This window comes from Lepisosteus oculatus, chromosome 4 (assembly GCF_040954835.1).
Source record: "Lepisosteus oculatus isolate fLepOcu1 chromosome 4, fLepOcu1.hap2, whole genome shotgun sequence".
Classification (NCBI taxonomy): Eukaryota; Metazoa; Chordata; class Actinopteri; order Semionotiformes; family Lepisosteidae; genus Lepisosteus; species Lepisosteus oculatus.
Genome location: NC_090699.1, coordinates 62,001,615 through 62,026,710, shown reverse-complemented (window position 1 = coordinate 62,026,710; position 25,096 = coordinate 62,001,615). Strand labels below are relative to the sequence as shown.

The window sequence follows — 25,096 nt, the reverse complement described above, 5'->3', positions numbered from 1 at the left end:
TTATTTCAAGATCCTCAACTTTCCATTCTCCAGTTTTCCTCTGCGACTCCAGTAAAAGCAGGGTTTTTACAAATCAATATTTTGCCTCCTACAGAAGAATTATTTATAGCTAAACATTACTCATTTTATTACTATTCAATTGCCTTTACACTACCATTAAAAACCTTAAAGCCCCAGTATGAAAGAAAGCATGACAGTGTTCAGTCATCTCTTTCGTCGTATTGCATTGCTTTTTATATCATTCCAAGAACATCAATTTAAAGATTTTTGGGGAGAATATTTTTTACAGATATTAATGTAATGAAGCCAAATTTGAATGAAACACTGAGCTACACACACACATGTGGTGGCCTGTGTACCAGGGCTGAAAATAACAGTGCTGCACTGCACAGACCTGCATGCTGACACATGCAGAAGACATTGAGCTGCAAAGATGATTTATGAGATGTGAGCCTTTCAGCACCCTTTTACCCCAGGGGAGAAAACGCTTCAATATGCAGGTTAATTACTTGCATGTGACAATGACATCAAGAACCAACTGTGTCATGATTAAAACCATATGGACCCATTACGCAAAATGCACAATTTCCCCCACTAGAAGTTCCCTAATGATTTGTATTTGTGACACAACCGTTGTGTGGGGCTCCTCAAAGGGCAAGAAAAAAATAAGTACTCATATAATATTGAATTACAGCTCTGCTTCGGCTCCAGTGAACTGAAGCTTGACAAATAAAACATAATATGTAATAATTCTAAGTGCCATTAAAAGCCGCTAATAATCTATTTTGTTTAGGTCATGTTACCTGAGAGCCATGCAAAGGATTCTTTTGTTAACATTACAAATGTTAATATCAGCCAAAAAAAAACAATCTAAGAACACATCACATAGTAATCCTACTGTCCTACTTCACCATGCAAGAAGTACTGTAGATGCTTTTTTTAAACAATGAAGGTGCTAAACTTACTACTGGTGAACAGGCGGTGCATTTATCAAACGCCAAGCTAGCAGGAAGGACATTGTCAAATCTTGATAGAAATCCTCGAATCTATAAAGGAGAAAACAAACAGAAAGACATGTTTATGAAACATATGCTTCACTATGAAGTGTCAAGAGAAATAATATGAAAGACTTTAGCGCCCCCTGGTGTCCTGAACCACACTGCTGAAGGTAATGCATTAAAATCAGTTAATTGCTACATTCAAGCGTGTATGCCAACATGCTTCTTCCAAACAAGACGAAATACAATAAATCAATAACCGAAAGCTGAGTTTAGCGCTTAAAACATCACAAATGACTAAGAAAGCATGTGTTGTAGCTGCTTCAATATGTAAGTGTAAGAGCACTGTGGGGACCTGTTTTCTGAATCTGTAAAATACCTTTGCTCATAAACAATTAGTTTCACACAATAGGTGGTTATTCATTCTAGACTGTTTGGAAGTTAATAGCGAATTGATCAAAGGATCTCATTCAGCTGTTTCCTGAAGGCTGAAGCCACATAACTGGCTTCAATAATTTGGCTGGGTAGTTTGTTCCCGACTCCCACAGTCCTTTTGGGTAATGAAGTGCCTTCAGCTCTTGGTTTTAAAAACATCTCCACATGTTTCTATTTCTTTTCTTTGTTTTAGATTTCACTTTTAACCGGGCTGACTTTGTCGATGCCTTAGAAAAATCCTGAATACTTGAATTGGGTCCCCTCATAGTCTTGTCTGTTCAACATTGAAAAGGTCCAGGTCTTTTGGACTGTCAGTGTGGACATTCCTATATTGACTGTGTTCGCCAATTGAAATACAAACAATGGCGGAGGCCCTTATGGAAAAAAAAAATTAATGTAAGAAGCAGATACTAAGCTTACATCCATTATGGTACACTAATCAAAAAGCTTTTTTAATGTAGCTGCTTCCCCAGACTGAATTGAAGAAACAGAACTAAGAGAGGCCGTACGTAAAATCCTGCATTACCAGAGGCTTTTATTGAACTCCAATTTTAATAACTAGGCAAGTCAATTAATTTCTCCAGAAACAGCAACAGCCATGAAAGCTAATGAAATAGACAGCAAAAGCTGCTCTACGTGTAGTGCTATTAATTTAATCTAAATACTCCCTGATGGTTTTTGCAAATTATTACTTTTTGATTATTTTTTTTTACCAGAGTTTCACTTGCAAATTAAAACTAAGTAGTTATGTTGCACTTCAGTCTTTTTCAGAGCACAATGCGTATTTATATATGAAGATTTGTGCTTCAGATTAGGGTTAGCGTTTTAACAATTTCAATGTCAATATCATTTAGTTTTGTTGCATTAGAGTTTAAAGAAAAGTAAACTTTTCTAGTGGTATCAAGAGGTTTATTAATTGCTTTTTGTCAGAAAAGTCCTACATATTTGCTCAGAAATGAGAAAATATTTTGGTGAGTTGAATGTAAAAATGCCTATCATTAATCTTTTCTTAATAGCATTTCTCTCTCTGAAATATCACTACTACTTCAAGGTACTCTAGACCTAAGACAATGTTCATAAAAGCCTTCCCTAACTAAGTTCCTAATGCTCTACAGATTATGTAAATTAAGGAGGGAAATAAATGATGAAAGATAATTTGCTGTGAAAAAAAAGAAATTCATTGCCTAAATGAGACAGTGTGGATTTGTGGATTACTAAGCTGAAACAGGGAAAAACTACTCTATGATACGAAGTTAAATAAGGAAACAACAGCTTTCATCAGTCATTCATCAGATGGTTAATGAGAAGACATTCACACCTTAAACACGATTTATTTTTTATGAATACAGGCAGAAGTTTTTGTTTTCTATTATTAGATATTATGACACATTTCCCCTCTGAATTAGACGCATATGATTGCAATGGCTACAAATAATTAAAAAAAATATATTGAGAGGAGATGTTTGTTGCCCCTCGATTAATCAGTTCAAGAGCATGACTTGGTATTGCAGTAGTAATAGAACAACCACTTCCAGAACAAAATTAATCATCAGTTGCCTTTCTATACAGATAACAAAAATAAATTTACATATGCAGAAAAAACCAAGAACTGAAACATTCTGCACCACCCGTATTAATCAGGTAATTCCCATATTTATTACTGAAGTGAATAAATAACTGGTAACCTGTAAAGACAAGAATACAGAGAGCAGACCATTAATGTGAGTGCTTTCCTCTCCACGTTTATTTAAATTCGGTGTGACTCTGCAGTGAAATAAAGTCCCTTCTTCAAGTGTTCTAAAGAAAAGTACCCAGGCTAGTGAAGCAAATCCTAAGAGTGCCTGGAAAAGTTTTATTGGATATTGACGACCCTGCTGCATTACACTTTTATTATTGCCAAAGATAAAAAGAAACATTGTTTATTTGTGTGTCCCTTACAATCAGTGACTTTACAAAGCCCTACAGCGGTCCAAAAGAAAGCAAAAAAAAACAAAACAAATTTGTTTGGTTGAATTTCTGTGCATATCAATGTTTATTTGCCCTTGGTGCTTCACCCGTTACACTAAAAAAAGGTCCTTCGACAAGAACAAAAAATATCTATCCCATGCCATGGAACGCGCTTACACAAGATGACACTGATTGACTGTGACAGCTTTAATAAAGCCAGTGGCCACTGCAAGATGCAGCACAGGGATATGATCACAGTGCTGGCACTAACTAGCCCACTAAGGAGAAACAATGAGAATTTTGTAACTCAATTTGACAGAAATACACCCCTGATACCAAAAATCATAGCTAATTAAATCTTGTCGCTGCATCCCAGCTGTCAGCCACGGGAGAGGACAAAAAGCACTGTTCTTAAACCTTTCATTAATTGCATATTTACCCCTTTAATATCACATGACAGGTGCCGAAGAAAATCACTTCCTCATTTCTTTCTGGATGATTATTTTTATTGCATTTCTTTTCCTTGCCATATCTGCATACATTGCAGACCGGTAACATGACCAATTGAATCTGTTTATTAAGTAATATGCAAACCAAGACCAGCGCAATAGTTTCTTAAATTCAGACAATCTTGCTTCAGTCTGGCATCTCATGTCAAATGTTAATTTCTTGCTTAGGAAAAGCAGTGGGTTGTCAGATTTTAGACCACAAGGAGGCAGTGTGGTCTCATAACAGAAAGGGAATTAGAGAAGTCACCATCAGGCCCCACCCGTGTTTGACAAACAGACTATAGCATAACCCTGGGAAAACACTAGATGGTTCTTCCATGTGAATTAAAGGAACAAATTAAGTGTAGAGAGAATTCTTACAATTCAAGCTCTGAAGTATCTGTTAAAGAAACATGCCTATAATTTTTTAAAATAAACTTCAATAGCATAATTTATTAATAGTTCAGTATGGAATTTAGCTTTAATTGGACAGACCCCTGATAATTTAAATCACGGTTAATTCATTTTTGTATAAATAATAATGTCTGTATCGAGCTACAAGCAACAAATGACCTTTCTGGATGTTATCTATCACCAAAATGCTATTTAGCCGATTCCGATTAAAACTACTTGCCTTTAAAACATAAACATATATACAAAAATGAAATACATAAGTATTTATAAGTAACAATCTTGAATGATCCTTAATTGATCTTTACTGAACAGCATACAAACAAAATCTGAAAAATATCTGTTATCAACCAACAGCAATCTAAACACTTCTCTGAATGGGAATATTTGATCTCTAAATTTGTGATCATAAGGTGATAAAAGTGTTTACAAAATCATTAATCTAAGGAACTTAACCACTGGCTGTGATATGACTGCACAGATTACAACTTTAAACACAGAGAGAAATGCAAAGGGAATAGAAGTGTTATTACTTCCACTACTGGCGATTGTGATTGTGAAGCCTGTGCAGCCTAGTTCCTCATATTTTGCAATTCACTACGCTGGCCGTTTTGCTCGACATTTAATTTTCTACATCACACGGTTTGATCTGGGGTTGTTATGCGAAGTCAGACCGTCAGTACACATTTTCCATCTAATCCTATAATAAATGTGAAAGTTCACATTGTGAAATTATGTTTTTCGGTAGATGGCATTATTTGCAAAAGGTTGGGTGAAGCAGTAATTTCAGTGCCCCGGCCTTTCCACAAGTACATTACATTATGCATATGTGGATCTAATTTCACATTGGCCCTTACCAATCATGGCCTCCTAATAATCCCCATCTATGAACTGGCATTACCTGTAAAGCGCTTTGAGTGGAGTGTCCAGAAAAAGCGCTATATAAGTCTAAGCAATTATTATTATTATTATTTAAGACAGCACTCTTTCTAACCTTGTAGATTCCAGAGAACTTGTGAGGTGCTAGTTTGCCCCTTATGAGATTCACAGAATGGTAACTGTCTCCTGCAATCTGTATTGACGCAGGCAATCACCAGAGAGTATAGCAAATTATGTGGAGAAGCACAGACAAGCACAGTCAACCTGAGAGGGGAACAGACAGGCCTAAAGGTTACAATTTTAAAGTTTAACCTGGCAATCCTCTCTCTCTATAGGGTATAGTAAAAGTGATGGATTTTTGAAAGCTTATTGTTTTGTATTTTTTTTTCTCATATAAGTAAGCCACAACTGTATATTTATTTCATTTGTCTTCATCTTCATGCTGCAGTAGTAATAAATGATGAATGCAGCATCAAAAAGTGGGATAATTCCATTTGGATTCAAATCATTGAGGATAAAGGTATCACAATCTGAAAATGTTCATGATGGAATGGGTAAAACAGGCTAAACTACTTGGACCACTGTGAGAGTATATTCCTCAGTGCAACATACAGGGCTGACAGGTCTAAGATCTATCTTTAGTTAAGAACAGAAAATCAATTTTTGGGAGGGAAAGAGTCCTATATAAATGGGAATCAATTCTCCTCTTCAGGGGCATTGCGTATCTTCCTTTACATTCAAGGTGACCGTAATTATGTCAATGGTCTCTTCGATTTAGGAGATGACTCAATAAAACCAGTTACACAAAGGACAGCCTTTTCTAATAAGCCTGATGATAAACATACAGTATTGTGCTTGTATGTGCAGAAACATATGAAAGTAACTATTCGGTCTTTTCCTCCAAAAAAGTTAATACACAGCTGTTTCCGGCTAATTTAGATTCTTGTGTGGGTCTGAATTCCTGTTATTTGATGAGCTTTTCATAACCATATGCTCTACAGATCATGTAAATGAAGCAGGTGACTGCTTTTCTGAAAAGACCCTCAGGGAATATCCTGCAATTTCCAATGATCATGTGGTGTTCAGGTGCACAATTCAACCAACTCCTTTTTTTTCCCGCAGTGAAGCCACCATAAATATGAATCTTTTCCAATCCCATGATAGCAGGCTTCTGATTTGCAGTAGAAACACCTCTTGGGAAAGGACACTATGTTCCACATAGGTCAGGGGATCAATGATATCAGTCTCCTTCTCATTCTTCTGCATAAAATTAGCACTATAATGATGTCTGACAATTATGGTCAGTGAGGCTTGAAGGAAGTTTTTCAAAGCAGGGGCAGAATGTCATGTGATAAGCTAGAAAACCATTAACTGAAAACACATACGCATATTTAATAGGTTTAACGGTTAATATGCTACTGGAAAATCTAAAGTTCTGGATGTCTGCTTCTGAATGCCTTGGCCAAAGATGGTACCTTTTTCCAGACAGTGAAGTACTACTATACTGTTAAGTGCATTTTAAACTGAAAACAGGAAATAATTTTATTTTACCCAAACGGTTTTGGGATATGAAATAAACTACCCAGCACTGTTGTTGCTAATAACCTGGTCCTTTCAAGTAGGGTCTGGGTGAGATCAAATTAACTACTACATATCAAATGGTGTTGATGGGCTGAATGGTTTCCTTTGATTATTCTTATGTTTTAATTTTCATGATAATGATATGTACTGTAGATTTTTTTTTTCATTCTGATTATATCTAATCCTGCACCTCTCAGCAAAAATAAACATCAGGCTTTAAACATTAATGAACAATGAAAATTTAGACTGCAGACAGGTATGTTTGAGTGAATCTGGGTAGGCATTAGCTTTAGTCCATTTCTACAGCAATTTCCATTCAATACATATACTCTATATGCACAAATGCTATACACAATATAATACAAGGAATTTTTACTTTTTTAAGATCAACTGATGACAATGGCTGGGAGACGCAAGAAGCAAAAGACATTTCAAATAAGGATGGGCATTGTAGGCAGTTCCTCTAGGATGAATATTAGTCATCCTGGCAAAAGTATGCGTGTTTCAATTGGAAGAAAGTTTCAATTGGAAGAAACTTTGATTTGCCCATTTGTAAATCTAGTCATATCTCCAACAGCAAAATAAGTTCAATAACAAAAGGGGATAGGAAGAAATGAACAAGCTGCAGAGAAATATAGTATATGCATGCATTCTTTGGCAAATCTGCAAACTACAACAGCAAAACCTCCTGCAGATTTTCTCAGTTGACTGACCTGATGTGGGACAAGACCAAGTGAGGTTGGAGGTTCATTCATTCTGTCATCACTGCTGCTGGCTACTGCATAACCTCTGTGACAAAGAAAAGAAACAATAGGGTCAGTTTAGTCAACATTTTCAACACAAAACAAGATCTGTCACCATGGTTCAGAGCTTCAGTGTTTATCTACAAGGAAACAGAACATAAATGTAAGCAATGGACATCCCTGCAGGATTTACTTTCTCTACTTTTTAAGAGTTACACATACTTTTCAGTAAAGGAACAAGTCAAGGTTTATTCCATGCTGAAAAGAGAAGAAAAGAAACACAATGATTCGGCTGTGGAGCCTTCTTCTGGTGCGTGAAGACTCCACAGCTGAAACTTGTGTTTCTTTTCTTCTCTTTTCAGCATGGAATAAACCTTTACTTGCTCCTTTGAAGAATAGACATGCTGATGCAGCTACCTACTCATACTTTTCAGTATACCTCTTGGAAGTAAAAATGTTTTGCAAGTTGAACACAGTTTTTCTTCTTATTGACTTTGCACTTTTTACGGGAACTCGTGTGGTACAGTAGATTTTTGCTCACTTATTTTACTGGTTGAATTGATATAGCCACAAAATATGAAAATAAGTTTTCAGTTTACCTTCACAAAACAATGTGGAGGCCATAACTGAGCCAAGCAGCTCTAAAGATGAAGTGAACTAGCTACCAAAATTAATTTTAGAGGGACAAAAACAAAAGGGTATTTCATATCGGAAAAGCTAAAGATTTTTTTCTTTCATGGGGTTTTATTACACTCTGTTTTGAAAAATATGGAACAGTCAACAAGTCGTATTTTCTTTAGACTTATATTTCTTTCTTTTCACCTTTATACAGTACATTATTTCATGTTTATCATCATGTGAAGAGTTATTTCTGTTTAATGCCATATTATTAACTGTTCTAGAGGATTTATATTTATAATTAAAATGTGCAATCCAATTATATTAATACAGCACAAAGTTGATTAAATTACATTGAGCCAGCTAATGCATTAGCAGTGAATGTGCTTTTTCATTTGAGAGCAATAGATAAAATGTCACCTGTATGAATCAAGTGCATTTACAAGAATACCTTTTAAAGGTTTTTTCACTATGTTTAAGATGTGTAATCATCCTCTCACTTGTGAAGGTAGGTGCCTTGCAGAGTAATGCCTAGATTTTTCAAAAAGCCTCCATAGAGCTTATCTAAGTGAAGGGATTTGCACATAATACTAGGATTGGTCCTGTCTGCATCTTGAAATTGCTGTAAATGACCACTCTAAAATGAATCATTTTCTTTGGGTCTTTGTTGTTACCTTCTGGTGCATTTTATAGCTAGGGAGATTCTAGAGCATCTAAAGGGCAAAATAAAATTTCTGCTCTTTCATGACACTACCAGTCTAACAGTCAGCATTTATATACTCGCTATGGCTAATATTTTAGCAAAATCATCAATGCCCAAATGAATACAGTTACATGTCTAAATGTATTCACCTTCCAGACTTTTGGTGCATTCCTTATTCCTTAAATGACTTATACATACTTGAAAAAAAGTTTTTTTTTTATCACTGTGAAAAAAAATTGGTAATGAGAAAAGACATCAGTGCTGATCTTAAACTATAACACCACAGTTGTTAGGAAACATTTTTCTAGCAGTAATCAACCATGCTTCACTCCTGATAGTTTCTTTAAAGAGAAAGTCAGGTTACTCAGGCTTTACAGAGACATCCTTTGCTATGGCTTAATGTGTTTGGAGGGTCACTCAAGAACATTTTTAGACTTGTTTGAAGCAGGTGTGATAGTGGGCCATGTAGCCGGAAATTCTGTAATGGAAGCCTGAGCATCAAACGCAGCTATTATGTATCTGATAGTTGTTTTTTTAATAAAACATTTTAAATTGTATACAGTACATATATGACGCACATAGCTCTTCATCCTGGAATACTACCCATTTACAGTATGTTAGTTTGGTTAACATTAAATAAGTTATAAATGTAGACAGTATTTCAAAGTGTTCTGAATGTGCATTGCCTATTCCTCTGGAGATGTGGCGAAAACTAACATTTTTGTCAAAATCTTACAAATATTGATCATTTTAATGAAATTGTGTAAATGTATTTTCTTTTGCAATTACAATTATGAAGCCATTTATAAATTGAAAATTCATGCTCGTTTCAATGTTTATATTTAACAAAACCTTCTCACAAGACTTCACAAATTCAGTAAACAGATATTGGAAGCACTACAAATATATTTCGAAATCGTAACTAATGGGATATAAAACTCCTAGACAAGCAGCAGAGAATCACTTTGCTCAACTACACGCATTAAGGTCAAGGTCATACAGAAATGAATTGTGACATCTGGTTACATAGCTGTCTTTCTCTTTTCAACTTAGGAAAAAAAAAAGATAAATGCCAAGTAAATTTATTCTAAAGTTAGCCTGCCTTAAAATTGACTTATATGCAGTGACCTCCTTGAGTAATGAAGTTCGTCAAAAACAAAACTAATAATATTTTGCAACACTGCAGTTTCTTTTGGGAATCCACTCAGTTAAACTAATTTGAAATAGATTCTCAGAGGCTTGATTCTGTAACAAAAGGGGTAAATAACAAAAAAATGTATTCATAAGAGCGACATAAACTCATCTATCAGCTTGTGGTCCTTTAATATTTTAGGCTTATTGTCAGAATAGCTTCTCAATGTGCAACCACCAGTTCCCTAGGAAGAACATAATAGAAAGCTACACACATTTAATCAGCCTTGAATTTAAAATTAAGATTGAAAATAAACATTATTAACTGGGTTAAGGAAAAACATTTGCATACTAAATAAGAACAATAATATGGAGGATGACAATTGTTGTACTTAAGACCGAAAAAATGAAAAAAACATAAAAATACAAACTAAAACATCATATCTTAATATTCTTCATGTAAAAAGGACATATTGCTGTTTGTTTAGCCATTGCTGCCTCTTACGTTATTAAAATGTGTATCGGTTACATACAACAGTCAAACAATCAGGCTGCATGTAATTTCTCAATAATTACTCTTACAAGCATGCCATTAGAAAGGGGGGGGGGCACGACTTCACTACATTTCGTTTCATATTTGTCCTTTTTGTTTCACAAAATCCAAATTCATCATTTTAGCCCAGCCAACAAGGATTCCCATCTCACGGAAATGAGGAACGAAAAGAGAGCAGTTCGCTGAAAGGATGACTTACCCCTCTGGGTGCTGTAAAATGGAAATCATTAATTCTACAGCAAGAGCACCAGCTATCGTGGCAAGCCCAGGGCGACTGACGGTACACTGCTGGTCCAAAGTGCGGTCCCTTGTGGACTATCAAAAAGAAAAATTTAGCAGGCCAACGTTAATGGGAGTCATTCTCTGGTTTTATCTGCCTGACATTTTACTTCATTTACTTCGGTGCCTCTTTATTATGCCTTACAGCTCATTGTCTTTTAGGACAATTACTACTACACATACTGTATGTTCATGTAAAGAAACACTTCCTATTCCCTAAAGCGTGCTGTTTAAACAGAGATACAGTAGATGTCAATTATACATATACTCATACATATCATACGTTTTGTGTATTTTGGGACCATTGCATATTATAAAAATTTTCCCAAAGTAATTTGAAATACTTTCAAAATTGAATGAAAACCTCCATTCACTTAAAAACTTAAATTACTGCTTACCATCGTAATCATTTCACAAAATGCTTGACACTTTCAAGCATTTCCTTGAAATTACTACATACAAAAGGCAGATACTATAATGAGATGTTCCCCCAATTTCATGAAATGCCTAGAATTTCCTTATTTTGCCAACTACAGGAAACATACCATATACACAACTGTATAATACTGTATATTTTTAAAATTAATTTGCTTTAAGACTGAATGAATGACACATGAATGAATGAGAAGACAGATACACCCAATTGCACTGCCATTTCAACCTACTGCAGGAGCCACAGCATCAAGTGAGAAGCAAAGCATCTCTTGCTGAAGTTGCCTGAGGCCCACAGGCACCAGGCAAGTCACAAGAGTTGCTGTACCCAAATCTTTTGTCGTTTTTGAAGACATTTCATTGCATCCTTGCTATAGATATACAAGCCCACACAAATGTTTTTAATATCTAGTGCTCATTACCTCATTAATATGTCTTCATCAGTATTGGTGAATTAAATGAAAGCTTTTTTTCTAGACAATTTTACCAACACCATATCAACACCTACCAAAATAAACTCAAATTACTGAATTACTTTTCTTCCCACAATATATTCAGTTCCAGGTAATAATATCCTTTAGCTAAATCTTTTACTTGAAAAAAATGAACAGCACAGCTACAATAGCAGCCGTCTCACTTGACAGCGTTGTCCAAAATGACTTCTGCTTCAGACAGCATTTTGAAAGGCAGTTCACTGTAGTTCTTTAAATAAAAACTCCACTCTGATACAAAAAAAACAGAAAAGGAGGATATTTGTACGTGAGCCTGGAACACCCAAACAGTGTCGGCACAAACGTTAAAAGGTCCTGAAGTACGTACATCCCCGGGCGCGACGACGTCATTGCAGAAGTAACAGCCAAGCCTGTGCCCAGGGATGTTGGAGAAGAGCGAGGTTCCTGGGACAGCCGAGTAGGTGGAGGAGGAGGACATGGGCTCTGCCTCAGCGGATTCGGCCTGCCGGGGTTTCTTCAGGCCGTGTCTTATTACAACAAAGGTGTCAAACCCAAGAGCAGCATTAACAACCAGCTTTAGGAAGAGGGGAGACAAAAGACAAAAGAAAACGCACATTGTAACTTCTGTTTGAAAGCCTAGAGCTAACCCTGTGCCATATACTGTAAAGTACAACAGGGTGCTAATGTGAGAACAAACGTACTTTTCCTTGGGTTTGTCATTTGTGGATTTAGTAGCACTAATTAGTGCTTTACACATAGGAGTGTGTACTCCTTTACACATAGGTGTGTACCCACTCCATCCACCACTGACGTTGAGCAACCACCTAGTGGAAGCTGGTACAAGCTCTGAGAGGAAAACATCCAGAGCACCAGGGTGAGCACACCTACTCTGAGAAACAGCGCCATGGGATTTTTGCTTAATGTCTCATCCAAAAGATGGCAGCTACAGCACAATGTCTCCCCCTCACCATAATGGGACTTTGATTGGATCGGGGGGGGGAAGAGACCCCTCAATGTGAGATGCTGACAGTACAGTGGAAAAGCACAGAACAACACTGGATCAAACAGCTTTGCAAGGATTTTGACAGGTTTTGTTATGGCAAAACATGGCAAACTGTAGTTTACCTATTTAGAAAGGGTTTTTTTGATTGCTTATGCTGTTTATAATGTTGTACTAATGTTTGATTATACAAGCTGTTAACTATTAACTACATTTATTCAATTCAATAATAGCTATTATTATTATTGTTGCATAAGTTATTTATTGGAACAAGTAATAGGTTTATTCCATGTTGAATAGAGAATAAAGAAAAAAAAACGTTTTGGCTGTGGAGCCTTCTTTTCAGCATGGAATACACCTAGTACTTGTTCCTTTGCAGCCTACACATGCTGACACAGCTACCCACCTGGACTAAGTTCTTTACTGTCATCTGTTTCTGCTCATGGTCTAATGAAATGGCCCTAGTGGCTAAATAAAAAAATACATTGCTATTTGTCTCCTATAAACGACATGTTGTTATTGTACATGTCAGTGACTAAATAAATAAGAACAACACCTCAATGGTAAAAAGTATTAGAATTACAGCAGTATAAGAGCAGTATTTATGCACAATGAAAGGATAAGCCATGCAGGGAGGTCTGCCTAATCTTTAAAATGCTGTTGATATCAGCCATGTAAGCTTCTAAATAGGAGATGAAGTCTTGCTTGAAATAAATTATAGTGTTTTGGTCATTAGTGTGTAATATTGTACTTTTTTAGAAAAACATACATTAAGAACCATAGGTAACACTATAAGCAGTAACCATTTGCTCCATTAGGGCACAGCCTTTGTACACTGCAATTTCCCTAAAGGGTACAATGAAGTTGCAAGACCTTCTGTGTCAGAACCAGCATTTTTTAGTCAGGATCAAACCTTTCAATGCCACAGCTATTCTTTATTATTTTTTATAACTATCCCAAGCCAATTATTTCAAACCACCATCCATTTGTTGACATGATTCATTCCTTAGACTAGAAGATTAGTTCTTCTTACTTTACCAAGTGAAATCATGTATTTGGTACTGATAAAAAGTGAATAATGGAATAAAAAGCACTAAAAAATATATATATTTTGTTTTAAAAGAACTTATCATCATCAAAACAAACACCCTTTCCCACAGTAAGTCTTTAAATTTAAACACGTGAGGCACTTAATTGTTACATTATTATTAATATTGAGATCTCGCTAGGCACTGGGGTAACACCCCCACTCTTTTCAAGAAATCCTGGGATTTTTAACGACCACGGACAGTCAGCACCTCGGTTTTAAGTCTCATCTGAAGAACAGAGTCTTTTTTGCAGTATAGTGTGCCCATCACTGTACCGGGGCATAAGGACCCACAAAGACTGCTGGGTGAGCGCCCCCTGCTGGCCCCACTAACTCCTCTTCCAGCAGCAACCTTAGTTTTTCCCAGAAGGCCTCCCATCCAGGTACTGACCAGGCTCACACCTGCTGAGCTTCAGCGGGTTGCAAGTCACAGGGTGAAATACTGGAGCAGCTGGAATAATAAGCCCTTATGCTCTATCGTAGGCCTGAATTACCTTCCTCTGACTGGCAGCAATAACGGTGGGCAGCCAGCGGCTCTCCCGCGTGTCCATTAGCAGGAAAACAACGTCGTGTGAAGCGATGAGCTGCTCCAGCTGTTCCACGTCGGTGCGAGCCTGATCCATTGTCGCCTGCGAGAAATTCACGGGGTGTCCCGGCATGGGTATGCTCATGTTATACCCCTTGGCAGCCTGCAACAAAACACGTCATCAGAGCACTGCCTTTTAGAATTCAACACGCCTCGTTCTTATCTCGCCTTTCACCTTTCCTGGAATAAAGTTCGAAATAACAGGCTGATTAGCGAAAGGGCGGCGGCGGCTCGGAGGAGAATTCTCCAACGACCCCCTTTCTCCACACCCTGCCAGGGCTGGAAATGTTGGAAAATAAATCCGATATTTGTTTAATCTTTGCGCGAATGAAGTGCACCAGAAACGGCCTTTATTTTGGTAGGGGCCACAACGGGAGAGGGCGGTGAAGTAGGAGATACTCACTGCCTACGACCTGTTATCTGATCTGTCACAAAGGCTTGAAGTTAGCAGAGAGAAAGGCAGAAACGGCTGGCAGGAACCTCCCGCTATGCCCCCTGCCTGTGTTGATAGCACCGACTAATTGCCCTGACCCTCAGCACAGTTACGGAAGACAGACAGAGGGGCCACTCATTAATTGGAAAGCCGGTGAAATGCAGATAAAAATATGAATTAATAATGTGGATAACATCACCAGGCGAGGGAGTTAATTTGATTCTTATCAGCAGTCATTACAGATTCTGGGGAAAAGGAAGAAAATGCTATGTTAACCTGCACATGCAATTCCTCTGTGCACAGCTGATCCAATGGCAACGTTCATACGTGGATGACATTTATGGATTCGGGTCAAGTAAGACACTTGTCTTTCAAGGAAAGGCTTGGCACTTCTCTAGCATTGTAATGTGTCCTTGATTGTAAACATCATGATGACACATAGCAGATTTTAGCAGAAAAAATATGACATGGCAAAAGTGCCAAACGATGTATGTTCAAACATAAAACAAGGAGGAGAAATAACCTTGCATATATTTTCACCAAAATTCATGCAAGGCTTTAAACCAGAATGCCACTAGAAGCATATGCTGAGAAATAGGTCAATAAATGATAAGATCAGATAAGATCACTTTATTGGCCATATACAATTTCTTGTATTAGGAATTTGTCTTTTCGCACACCTCAGCTTGCTCTGCATGAGACACAGACACACAGATGGGGAGTGAGAAGCTTGGGGTCAGACATTTATATGGCGCCTCTAGAGCAGTTGGGGTTAAGGGCCTTGCTCAGGGGCCCAACAGAGTAGGATTCCTCTGGTGGCAGTGGGATTTGAACCGGCAACCTTCTAGCCACAGGCGCAGATCCTTAGCCACAGTGCCACCACACTTTCACTTGCATTTTCAACCCGAGGGATCCCAAAACACCTCGCATAAAAGAGAACCACTTCACCACTGAAGAACAGCACCTACATGGGCAACATGAGGCAGCCATTCTGTGCCAGCAGCCCCCTTGCTCTGCAGATCAGGCAGAGAAGTAAGAAATAAGCTCATTGATCAAATGAATAGGAGAAATTTAGGAGGGTGAGATTGTGCTGGACTGGTGCAAAGCATAGTCAAGATACCGAGGTCAACACCCCGACATTTAATTTTGAATCAATTTTTATTTGTAATACTGCTGCAAGATGAATTTTCTTTGACTATCGGTTAAAGAGATTAGTCCTTTTCATTCATACATGAACAGTGTCAAACCTGACAGATGTCTTGCTCATGTATTAGTATGTCCTCTGCCAATGAGCCTTTTCCATTTGATTAGATGCAGCAACAATCATCACCTCGGCATTGCCTATCTTATCAACTCCCCAATTGTGTCTTATTATTTTAAGATAACACAGAAAGCCGAAGCACAAAGCTGCTAATTTTGCTGGATTCTTTTAAGGCACGAGCAGCCAGCCGTGAATAACGATAAGGCATTTTACAATAAATGTGCTTGCATCTTAAATTAATAAAACACTCTAGTGATAGTCCTTTAAGCACAGTATCTTAATAAAGTGCTTTATTTACCGATGTTTTTTAATATTTGCTATACATGTTAAGATCAAGAACACAATGTACAAGGCAGGAAAAAAACAAAACAAATGTTGAACAATTCAGTGCAAAATATGTTAAGCTTTAAGGCTGATTTTCTCTAATTTTTTTTTTACCTAGAGATATATCAATGTAGGTTTTTAGGTTTCTTTTGCCTGGACTATGGTTCACTGGTGGCCCTTGTCCAATCCCAAAGAACCAAAGTCTTGCAGTGTTTTCCAGCTAATTAACTCCTTAATTGTTTATAGACATGGAGTATACACAGCCAAACGATCATGTAATTACTGAAATTAAGAAACTGGGAGAAGAAATGAGATGAAAACCAGAAGCCCCAAGGCACTCTTAATGACTAGAAATTCCTCACAGCATTCCCATACTATACAACAACCAATTCCAGATCTCAGTATTTATCCCTATTCTTCACAGTTCTTTCACAACTGAGGTTGTACAGTGAAATAGAAAACCTCTTGAGCTGCAGCACACCTTGGCTACCAACTGTGCAATATTTAATTGTTTTGATTCAATATCTTTATTTTCAACTTTTGGAAAGTATTAAAACACTAAATTGAAAGAAGTCTGTCATAACAGTCATGCACTTTCAGAGTGCCAATACAAATTCTTTAAAAAAGGACATTTGCAAGAAATTAAACTTATTGCCAAGTTTTAAATGAAAAAAGAGGAGAAAGAGAGCAGGACTGGAGTTAAAGTAAATCAGAAACAGTTTTGCTTAATAAATACATATGAAAACCTATTAGTTAAAAAAACATAAATGACTATTAAACACTTACAGTTTTGTATTTGTCATTTAAAAAGCCACAGACATCTGAATCTTGGAAAATTAGTGTTACTGCTCATAAGGTGAACCTTATCTCAGTGTTTTGGCATTCCCCATAAAGAAATGAAAGAATTCATATACTGTATGTGAACCATATGAACCAAATGTATGGTTAAGTAAAAGTATTGGGAAACAACATACTGTAGAAGCGTACAATAAGACTAAACTCCCTAATCTATGTGTCCAAAGTGCTTTGGCAAACCACTGAAAGTGGTAAAGCTGATAGAAAAGTCAGCGACAAAAGCCGATATTTGTGCGTTTTTCAAATAATGCAAAGAAAGATCAAGGGCTGACATTTGAGGGTTTAAATAGGCCTCACCACTCCAGGGAAAATTTTCTCAAGCCTTTCTACTGCTGCCAGAGCCTTGGGCTTCCCCCCATTAAGGCAGTCTTCAAACTCGTACAGAGGCTGCCGCACTGGATTGGAGTACGAGATCTTCGCATTGTCCAGAAACGTGATATGTCTCACTCCCCAGCCCTAAAGGAGGGGAACAGAACAATCTGAATCTGAAAATGCCCTGGTCAGGAGACAAAGCTGTTCACTTAACTTAGTTTAATTAACAAACCTATACTCTCAAGATGCATTAACACATGACTAAATTCAACATAAATTGTTATACACTGAAGAAGCCTGACATTTTGTCAAACTGGTTGGTAGTTTATCTGGCCTTTATATGCAAAAAGCTTTAAAGAATAATGAGCTTAAGTTTTTCTCATTCAATTTTAAGCAGCATTTGCCATTAGCATTTATCTATTACCAATGAGATCCCAGCCCCTTACCATTAAAGTTCTTGCAACATTACAGCCCAAGGTCCCAGCTCCGAGCAGCAGACATTTGGTCGAAATGATTTTCTCCAAGTCCAGCGATGGGACCAGCCTCCAGCGCATCAGCTTCAGGTTCAGATCGACCGAGGACTCGGCCAGCCTTTCTCAACGAGAGGGGAGATGGGTTTTTTTTTTCAGCAACGGCTTGAAATGGAAAACTCTGAACATGGTAACAGGTGGCAGGTGCAATATGGTGTCATGAAAATGTCAGGAACGCTTAGGTGATTCCACACAATACCCTTGAAAGAGCAACAATTCTGAAAAGATTAACTAAGCATTTTAAAATAATTCTACTATGCTTTACGTGTTTTAAAAAAGGTAGTGGGAAACAAAAGGATGGGCTATATAACCTTTTATTTTAGTGTATAATAGCTGGTGCCATAAACGATAGTTAAACATACAGTACCTTTTAGGGTCCATGCATTCACTAAGATTCACCATTCTTGGGCCCATGGCTCCCTTCTGATTCTTCTCCCAACCCACACTTTTTGGGCATCCTTTAAAAAATACAGATCATCAATGTTCTAGCACTTTCTCAAAGTTATATACAATTATCGATTGAGCATAAATCAGGTTTTATGACATGTCTGTTCTGATCCATCACAAAATCCCTGGAAAAAAAATTCACATAAGCAGTTTTAAACAATAATATCAACCTGTTTATATCAAACAGTTAATATCAAACAGTAGTTTTGTTTTTGATGCATCTATCATACTGGTCTGTAGTTTGAGCAAGATCCAACTGAAGCACATATTTGAGAAATAGTCTTTGTAGCCTGGGTAAGTAAATGGGTTGGGTTGGATAACTGGTTGACCACATCCCAGTTCATATAATGAAAGTGTCTGGTTCAAAGACCTGGCACAACTCAAGAATACAGGAGGTGCACATTTAGCACAGCTCTTATTTATGGTTAATTTCCCTGAACCCTGCCTTATCACCGTGTTACATTATTATGCTTAAATAAAACTCAAATTACAATACTCTAATAGTCAATATTTTCAAACTAAGTAATGGCACAAAAGCTCTGGAACGAATGAACAAGACATTGCAGTCCCGTAATTTTGTGCAGAGTAAAGTAAGGAACTTGTCTCAGAAAGCCTAACCTCTCAAAAACTGAGAACATCTGTATTCCAGCACAGCTGGAATATTTACTTGTCTGAACTAGCACTCAGCACATATTCTGGTATAAGCAGCAATAAATTCCCACAGTGAATATAAGAAACACAAAACCACATTGTTGCATTCCCATAATTAATTCGAGAAACATAAAACCACATTTCTGTCTTCCATTAATTCCTTCTGGGCACTTAAAATATAATTATTTTATGTATGACCACTTTTGAAGAAACTCAGAAAACTGTACTAGGAAGGAACACAAATTAGAAAAAGTTCAAACATTACATCATAACACAGTCATTGGATAAGTTTAACTTTTATGCTCATACCAACATATTACAGTATATTGTTATGCCACTTGGTGACAGAATTTCATTTTTGTTTACTGGCAAATCTGTGGTAAACCATCAGCATGACCTTAGTTCAGTGAGTGATATACAGTACCACCTATTTTCTACACATCTAGAAAAGAACAGAAAAGAACTATTGTGATACAGAATGAACCAGAAATTATTGTCAATTTCTATCGGCACTGTACAAATCACTAGGCTGGGAAAGCACAGACTGAACACAAATGAAACTATATGGAATAAAATAATGGATTACAAGATGAATACATAAAAAATTTAAAGCAAAAAATACTGTATTCTGAACTGTTGTTCTATGGCCCAGTTAACAGCACAGCAGAAAATGAATACAAAACTTATTTTTTCTTTTTCCTTATGAGAAAATTAAATGTTAATCAAAGCTACTGATAATAATGGTTATGTCTGTTTCTTTCATCCTTTCCCCCATAAATAAATTATTGAGGTTAATTAAAACACTTCAGCCTTTAATTAAAAATAGAAAGATGGGATTGATGGCCCCTAATTACACAAAAAAGCTCAACAAACAAGCAACTTCACAGATCACAGAAACTTGCATGAACAGTAACTATTAGTAGCAGAAGTGCTTTCATCCTTTTCTCACAATTGTGAAAGACAAGATTTTCTGTTTTATTCCCGAACTGTATAGCTTGACAAAAGGGAGCTGATTAGGATGAAAAGCAGATTACCCGCGCTCGCTGAAACCCTTGGGAGTTCCACTTCGAAGATGATGCTGTGTTTAATCGACCTTGTGCCCAGCAGGGTTCTGTCTCTGAAGCATAGTACCTCCACTGAATCCAAAAGACCACCCCTGACGTCAGGAACAGAAAAAAGAAGCTGAATATAAAATAGCTGGACTTATTCAAACAAGTATTGTATGCCCGCAATCATGTAGAGTGCTGTTATTTAATAGGTTCTCCTGCTGATACTGAAATTTAAATGATTTTTGCCATGTTGCGATGTACATTGAAATATGTAAAATACAAACAAAATTGACCAAAATAAAAATTACCATCAGGGGAAGTTTGTTCATATTTAAGGTCATCTGTATGTTTTGAATGCGAGCTACATTACAGCTCTACATTCTACTGTACATCAAGCTCAGAAACAATAAGTCTCTTGCAACTTTGTACCATTTGCAGGCGATAAGGAAAAGAAGATTCCTCAGTGGCCATCCAGGATGCTGAGGCAGAGTGCAAGGATCATAGACACCAACTGTAACCTTAAGACAACAGAAAGAATATGCCAATTAAAGCGATAGAAAACATAAGAATTAACTGTCATTGTATTAGACTGGAACATCTGTACATATGTCTGCTCCAGAAGATGAACACAATTCAGCAAAACAAGATGTGAAGTCCCTGCGGTTTAAAAAAATTACTACAGAAGATGTTAAACACTGCCTTACACCTTTTCTTGCCTGTATTATAGAAGTAACATATGAACTGTAACACAATACTTTTGATGATACTAAGATCACACTTTATCCTATCTTACATCCTTGGAGATCTGCATATTATACTGGTTATTACACGACTGAGTAATATTGCACACTTGCCCATGCATTGTTCTAGTCTCCATACCTTCTTTTGCTCCTTGAAGAAGTCATCCCATTTTCCGAGCACAGATACTGAAACACAGTCCTCTGTATACTTCACAAGAAAATACGGAAGAGCCGTAGCCCCGTTCTCATGGCAAAGACTATCATAAGCCTCCTGCAATGCTTGAGTCTGTGACAGTATCATAGAAGAAAATCAGATTATTTTTAATCAATATACAAGGCGACATAATAAAGACATTGAAATGTGATGGCATAATAACTCATGTGCTGTAGTTCAAAAACAGTACTTGTGTCTCCCAAATGAAACTCTTCATTTAAAGTCAGTGCATAAGACTTTACATTAAGGTCAGCTGCATAAAGAAGGTTCCCAAAACCCCTTTTCAGGTGGAACACTTCTTCATTGCCATTCCAAGAGATGTGGTTTATAGACAATAGAATATACTCATGTTCTAGAGAGTGTGTTGTATATGTGATACTACTCTTTCAAATGGCCCAGTTTTATACATTTGCAAGACGTGCAAGTTTCAGACACTCGTAAGAAAAATACTTTTTGTATATGTTACTTATTCAATGCCAATCCAACAAACCTGCTTAACAGAGAACTTTTCTTCAAGAGTAACAGGCTGCTGAATTATTTGAATACCTTCTGAGAAGCACAAGACAGGGAAGCAGAACCAGTAATAGAAATGATACTTCTTTAGATCCTGGAAAAATAAATTATTGGATATGAGTAAAATGACACGTGAGAGGAAAATTATATTGTCAAAACATTCAGGAATATAAAAGGCTTTATAGGGAAAAACTGCATTTATTTTTGCACCGCATATACAGTAAAACATCTGTGGAATATTTAATCCATCCTTTTTCTAATCACTTTATCCAATACAGGGTAGTGAAGGACCTGGAGCCGATCCCAGAAAGCAATGGAGGAAAATTAATAATAATAATAATTGCTTACATTTTTATAGCGCTTTTCTGGACACTCCACTCAAAGCGCTTTACAGGCAATGGGGACTCCCCTCCACCACCACCAATGTGCAGCATCCACCTGGATGATGCGACGGCAGCCATAGTGCGCCAGAACGCTCAACACACATCAGCAATCAGTGGGGAGGAGAGCAGAGTAATTAAGCCAATTTATAGAGGGGGATTGTTAGGAGGCCATGATTGATAAAGGCCAATGGGAAACTTGGCCAGGACGCCGGGGTACACCCCTACTCTTTTCGAGAAACACCCTGGGATTTTTAATGACCACAGAGAGTCAGGACCTCGGTTTTACGTCTCATCCGAAGGACGGCGCCTGTTTACAGTATAGTGTCCTCGTCACTACACTGGGGCATTAGGACCCACATGAGCCGCAGGGTGAGCGCCCCCTGCTGGCCCCACTAACGCCTCTTCCAGCAGCAACCTTAGTTTTTCCCAGGAGGTCTCTCATCCAGGTACTGACCAGGCTCACACCTGATGGAGCTCCCTGAGGAAATCCACACAAGGTACACAAGGAGAGCATACAAACTCCACACAGAAAGAACCCCAAGAATTGAACCAAGGGCTCCAACAAAATGAAGCAGCAACACCAACCATTGTGCCTCCATAATGCCCAAACAGCATTGCTGAATTTTATTACAAAGCAATATTTGAGAAAATAAGTATTATGCAACACTAAGCTTCACTGCAGTTAATTGTTTAAACTTAAACTTGGTTAGTTCTTCTTGGAAAGCACAAAGACTTAATAATCATACCAAATGGTAATCTCAAGAACCTTATAGGTTTCTGTGGTCATACAAAACAATTAATTATACATCAATAAGAAGATGAAACCAAAATGTTAGAGAATTTCTCATCATCGCTGTTCTAAATACGTACCGCAAAAGTCAACAAAAGAAATTTGCTTAGAATTGAGGGATTTTCTAAAACCTCTCCAGACTGTATTGCATCCCATATCTGTAAACAAAATACAGTTATGACAAAAAAAAAACAGAAACAACAAATATAACAAGTACAACTTATATGGTAAAGATGAAAAATGTTGTCTAATTTTACAGTTTATATTACCTGTTTTTCTGTGAATGATACTACAGATAAGCCCATTCCCCTACAACCTTATTTAATATAACATTCTAAATAAAATTACTTCACACAAAACACGTACAATGCTATGTTTTATTAGTGAAACCGGCAAAAAGTACAAATATGGAAATATGGCATTTGCTCCATGCTGAATATCTTTAGTTAGTGACCACGTTAAGTAGAAATATGTAATACAATCATTATTCTACACACACAATTATTGTCCATAACATAATTGAAATTCTGCAAATAAAATGTGTGTGCGCTCAATAGATGGCACGTTTCCATATTAAAATCAGTTTATACGTTACAAATGTCAAGATTAATCAAGATTGTTCATGAAAACTATTCAATCAAGTTTTAAGGACTGAAAACCCTTAACTGACTTTAATGCAGTCTTTTAATGGACCAAGTTAAAAATGGGACAAAGACAAATGAAACATACTGTGACTACTCTTATTCACCTATTTTCGCTCGGGAAAGACCATGGCTTTTTCCTTGTTTGATTTAAAAATACTCAAAGGTCACAGTTTATGACCATTTGGAGTTTGCGTAAGACATGCCCATCAATAAAACATCTCAAGCCTTACAAAAACACTGTTCCAATCGAAGAAATACGACATCAAAATACAGAATCAAAAAACTACAGTTCACTACGAAGTCTCTGTAATAACATAAAGCCCCCTTTTTTTTGTGGCCAGTCTGGGTTTACAGATATTTAACTTACCTGCTTGGCTTCTTTTTCCAGTAGCGTTTTCTTATCACAAGACTTAAAGGATTCCAGAGTGTTTGTGTTGTAGAGAGTACCAACTGCAGGGCAACAGCGGGTTGGAGTGGGGCCATCTCTAAATACATAAAGTAGAAGTTTTACTCAAGTAAATTAATTTCACTACTGGTGACAAATCTTTATAGGTGTTTAATTGGTCACACTGTCATCACATTCACTAACTGTCCTCAAATTTCAAGGCTTATTTGTCAACTATATTTAAGTTAGATGGCACTCATGTACTGTAGCTACACGCTAGTTCATTAAGAACATGAGCATTCATGGCTTATTTGGTGTGTGCATGCCAATGCAACATTTTTGCAACATTTTATTCCGAAGCATAGAACAATTCAGGACGCAAACTTTGAAAAGGAATGGAATGACAGATTAACTTTTTTTTTTTACCAGAATGTGGAATCAATTCTCACACTATATTTTGCTTCACGGGTAAAAGGTTCACTGTCCTGCTGTGTGTAAGAGTAAAATCAATCAGTAAACACATGGCTTGCAGTTTGTCAACAAAGAATTTCCCTTTCTTTTCATTTTCCCGATGATTTCAGCCGCCCTTCCTGCAATACAATTATTGGCATGCATGCATACAAGAATACACCCATAGCCAATTACATGAAATGCCTCCGCCGAACATCACTGGCCTTTCTGGGCAGAGATTTCGTAAATGAAAAGAAAGGTCAAGATGTTGCCAGAATGCGCCCGTTTTGCCCTGACACGAAAGCTTTATGTAATTCAAAATTACATCATAATTTCTGTTTCTTTTCATCAACGAAATAACAGGTCTCTTATTTATCAGCTGAAACCACGCCATTTTTAAAGATCACATCATGGAATCTAATCCAAATTAACTGCATGAGCTTTAAAAAGAAAATATGAATAAGTTCTACAGGGAAAAGCAAAGTAAAAGTATCAGGTTAATCATGGCAATGGCAGCCACCCTGCACTGCAGACAGTTATATAATGCAATATGGTCAATGTTGAAGGAGCAAAAAAAATAAGAGCTTCAGAAAAACTAATCTATTTCAATAAAACTTGGGTTTGTTATTCAGAACACAGTGTTCCTGAGCTTCTATTCTCTCTCCTATTTTTTGTAATTTAAGTACTCTCGACTAGACAGCAAAAAATGACCCTCAACAGCCTGAAACATCTTGCTTTTGCCACATTCATGTTATTAGTAATGAAGCAGAGTTCAACCTTTATCTGAAGTAC

General features: G+C 37.1%; 1 protein-coding gene across 2 annotated transcripts in view; it reads right to left on the bottom strand.

The window, feature by feature from the left end:
* Positions 1–25,096, bottom strand: part of atg7 (ATG7 autophagy related 7 homolog (S. cerevisiae)) — a 66,529-nt gene that overhangs the window by 32,224 nt on the left and 9,209 nt on the right. For both annotated transcript variants that reach the window (XM_015348179.2, XM_006631106.3), the window contains exons 5-18: positions 23,837–23,954; positions 22,906–22,983; positions 21,630–21,746; positions 21,065–21,211; positions 20,615–20,703; positions 20,171–20,292; positions 18,406–18,496; positions 17,955–18,099; positions 17,494–17,652; positions 14,232–14,426; positions 12,018–12,224; positions 10,687–10,802; positions 7,453–7,528; positions 966–1,046 (exon numbers count right to left, since the gene is read on the bottom strand). In XM_015348179.2, coding sequence (XP_015203665.1) covers positions 966–1,046; positions 7,453–7,528; positions 10,687–10,802; positions 12,018–12,224; positions 14,232–14,426; positions 17,494–17,652; positions 17,955–18,099; positions 18,406–18,496; positions 20,171–20,292; positions 20,615–20,703; positions 21,065–21,211; positions 21,630–21,746; positions 22,906–22,983; positions 23,837–23,954 — 1,741 coding nt within the window. The remainder of the gene's footprint in view (positions 1–965; positions 1,047–7,452; positions 7,529–10,686; positions 10,803–12,017; positions 12,225–14,231; positions 14,427–17,493; positions 17,653–17,954; positions 18,100–18,405; positions 18,497–20,170; positions 20,293–20,614; positions 20,704–21,064; positions 21,212–21,629; positions 21,747–22,905; positions 22,984–23,836; positions 23,955–25,096) is intronic.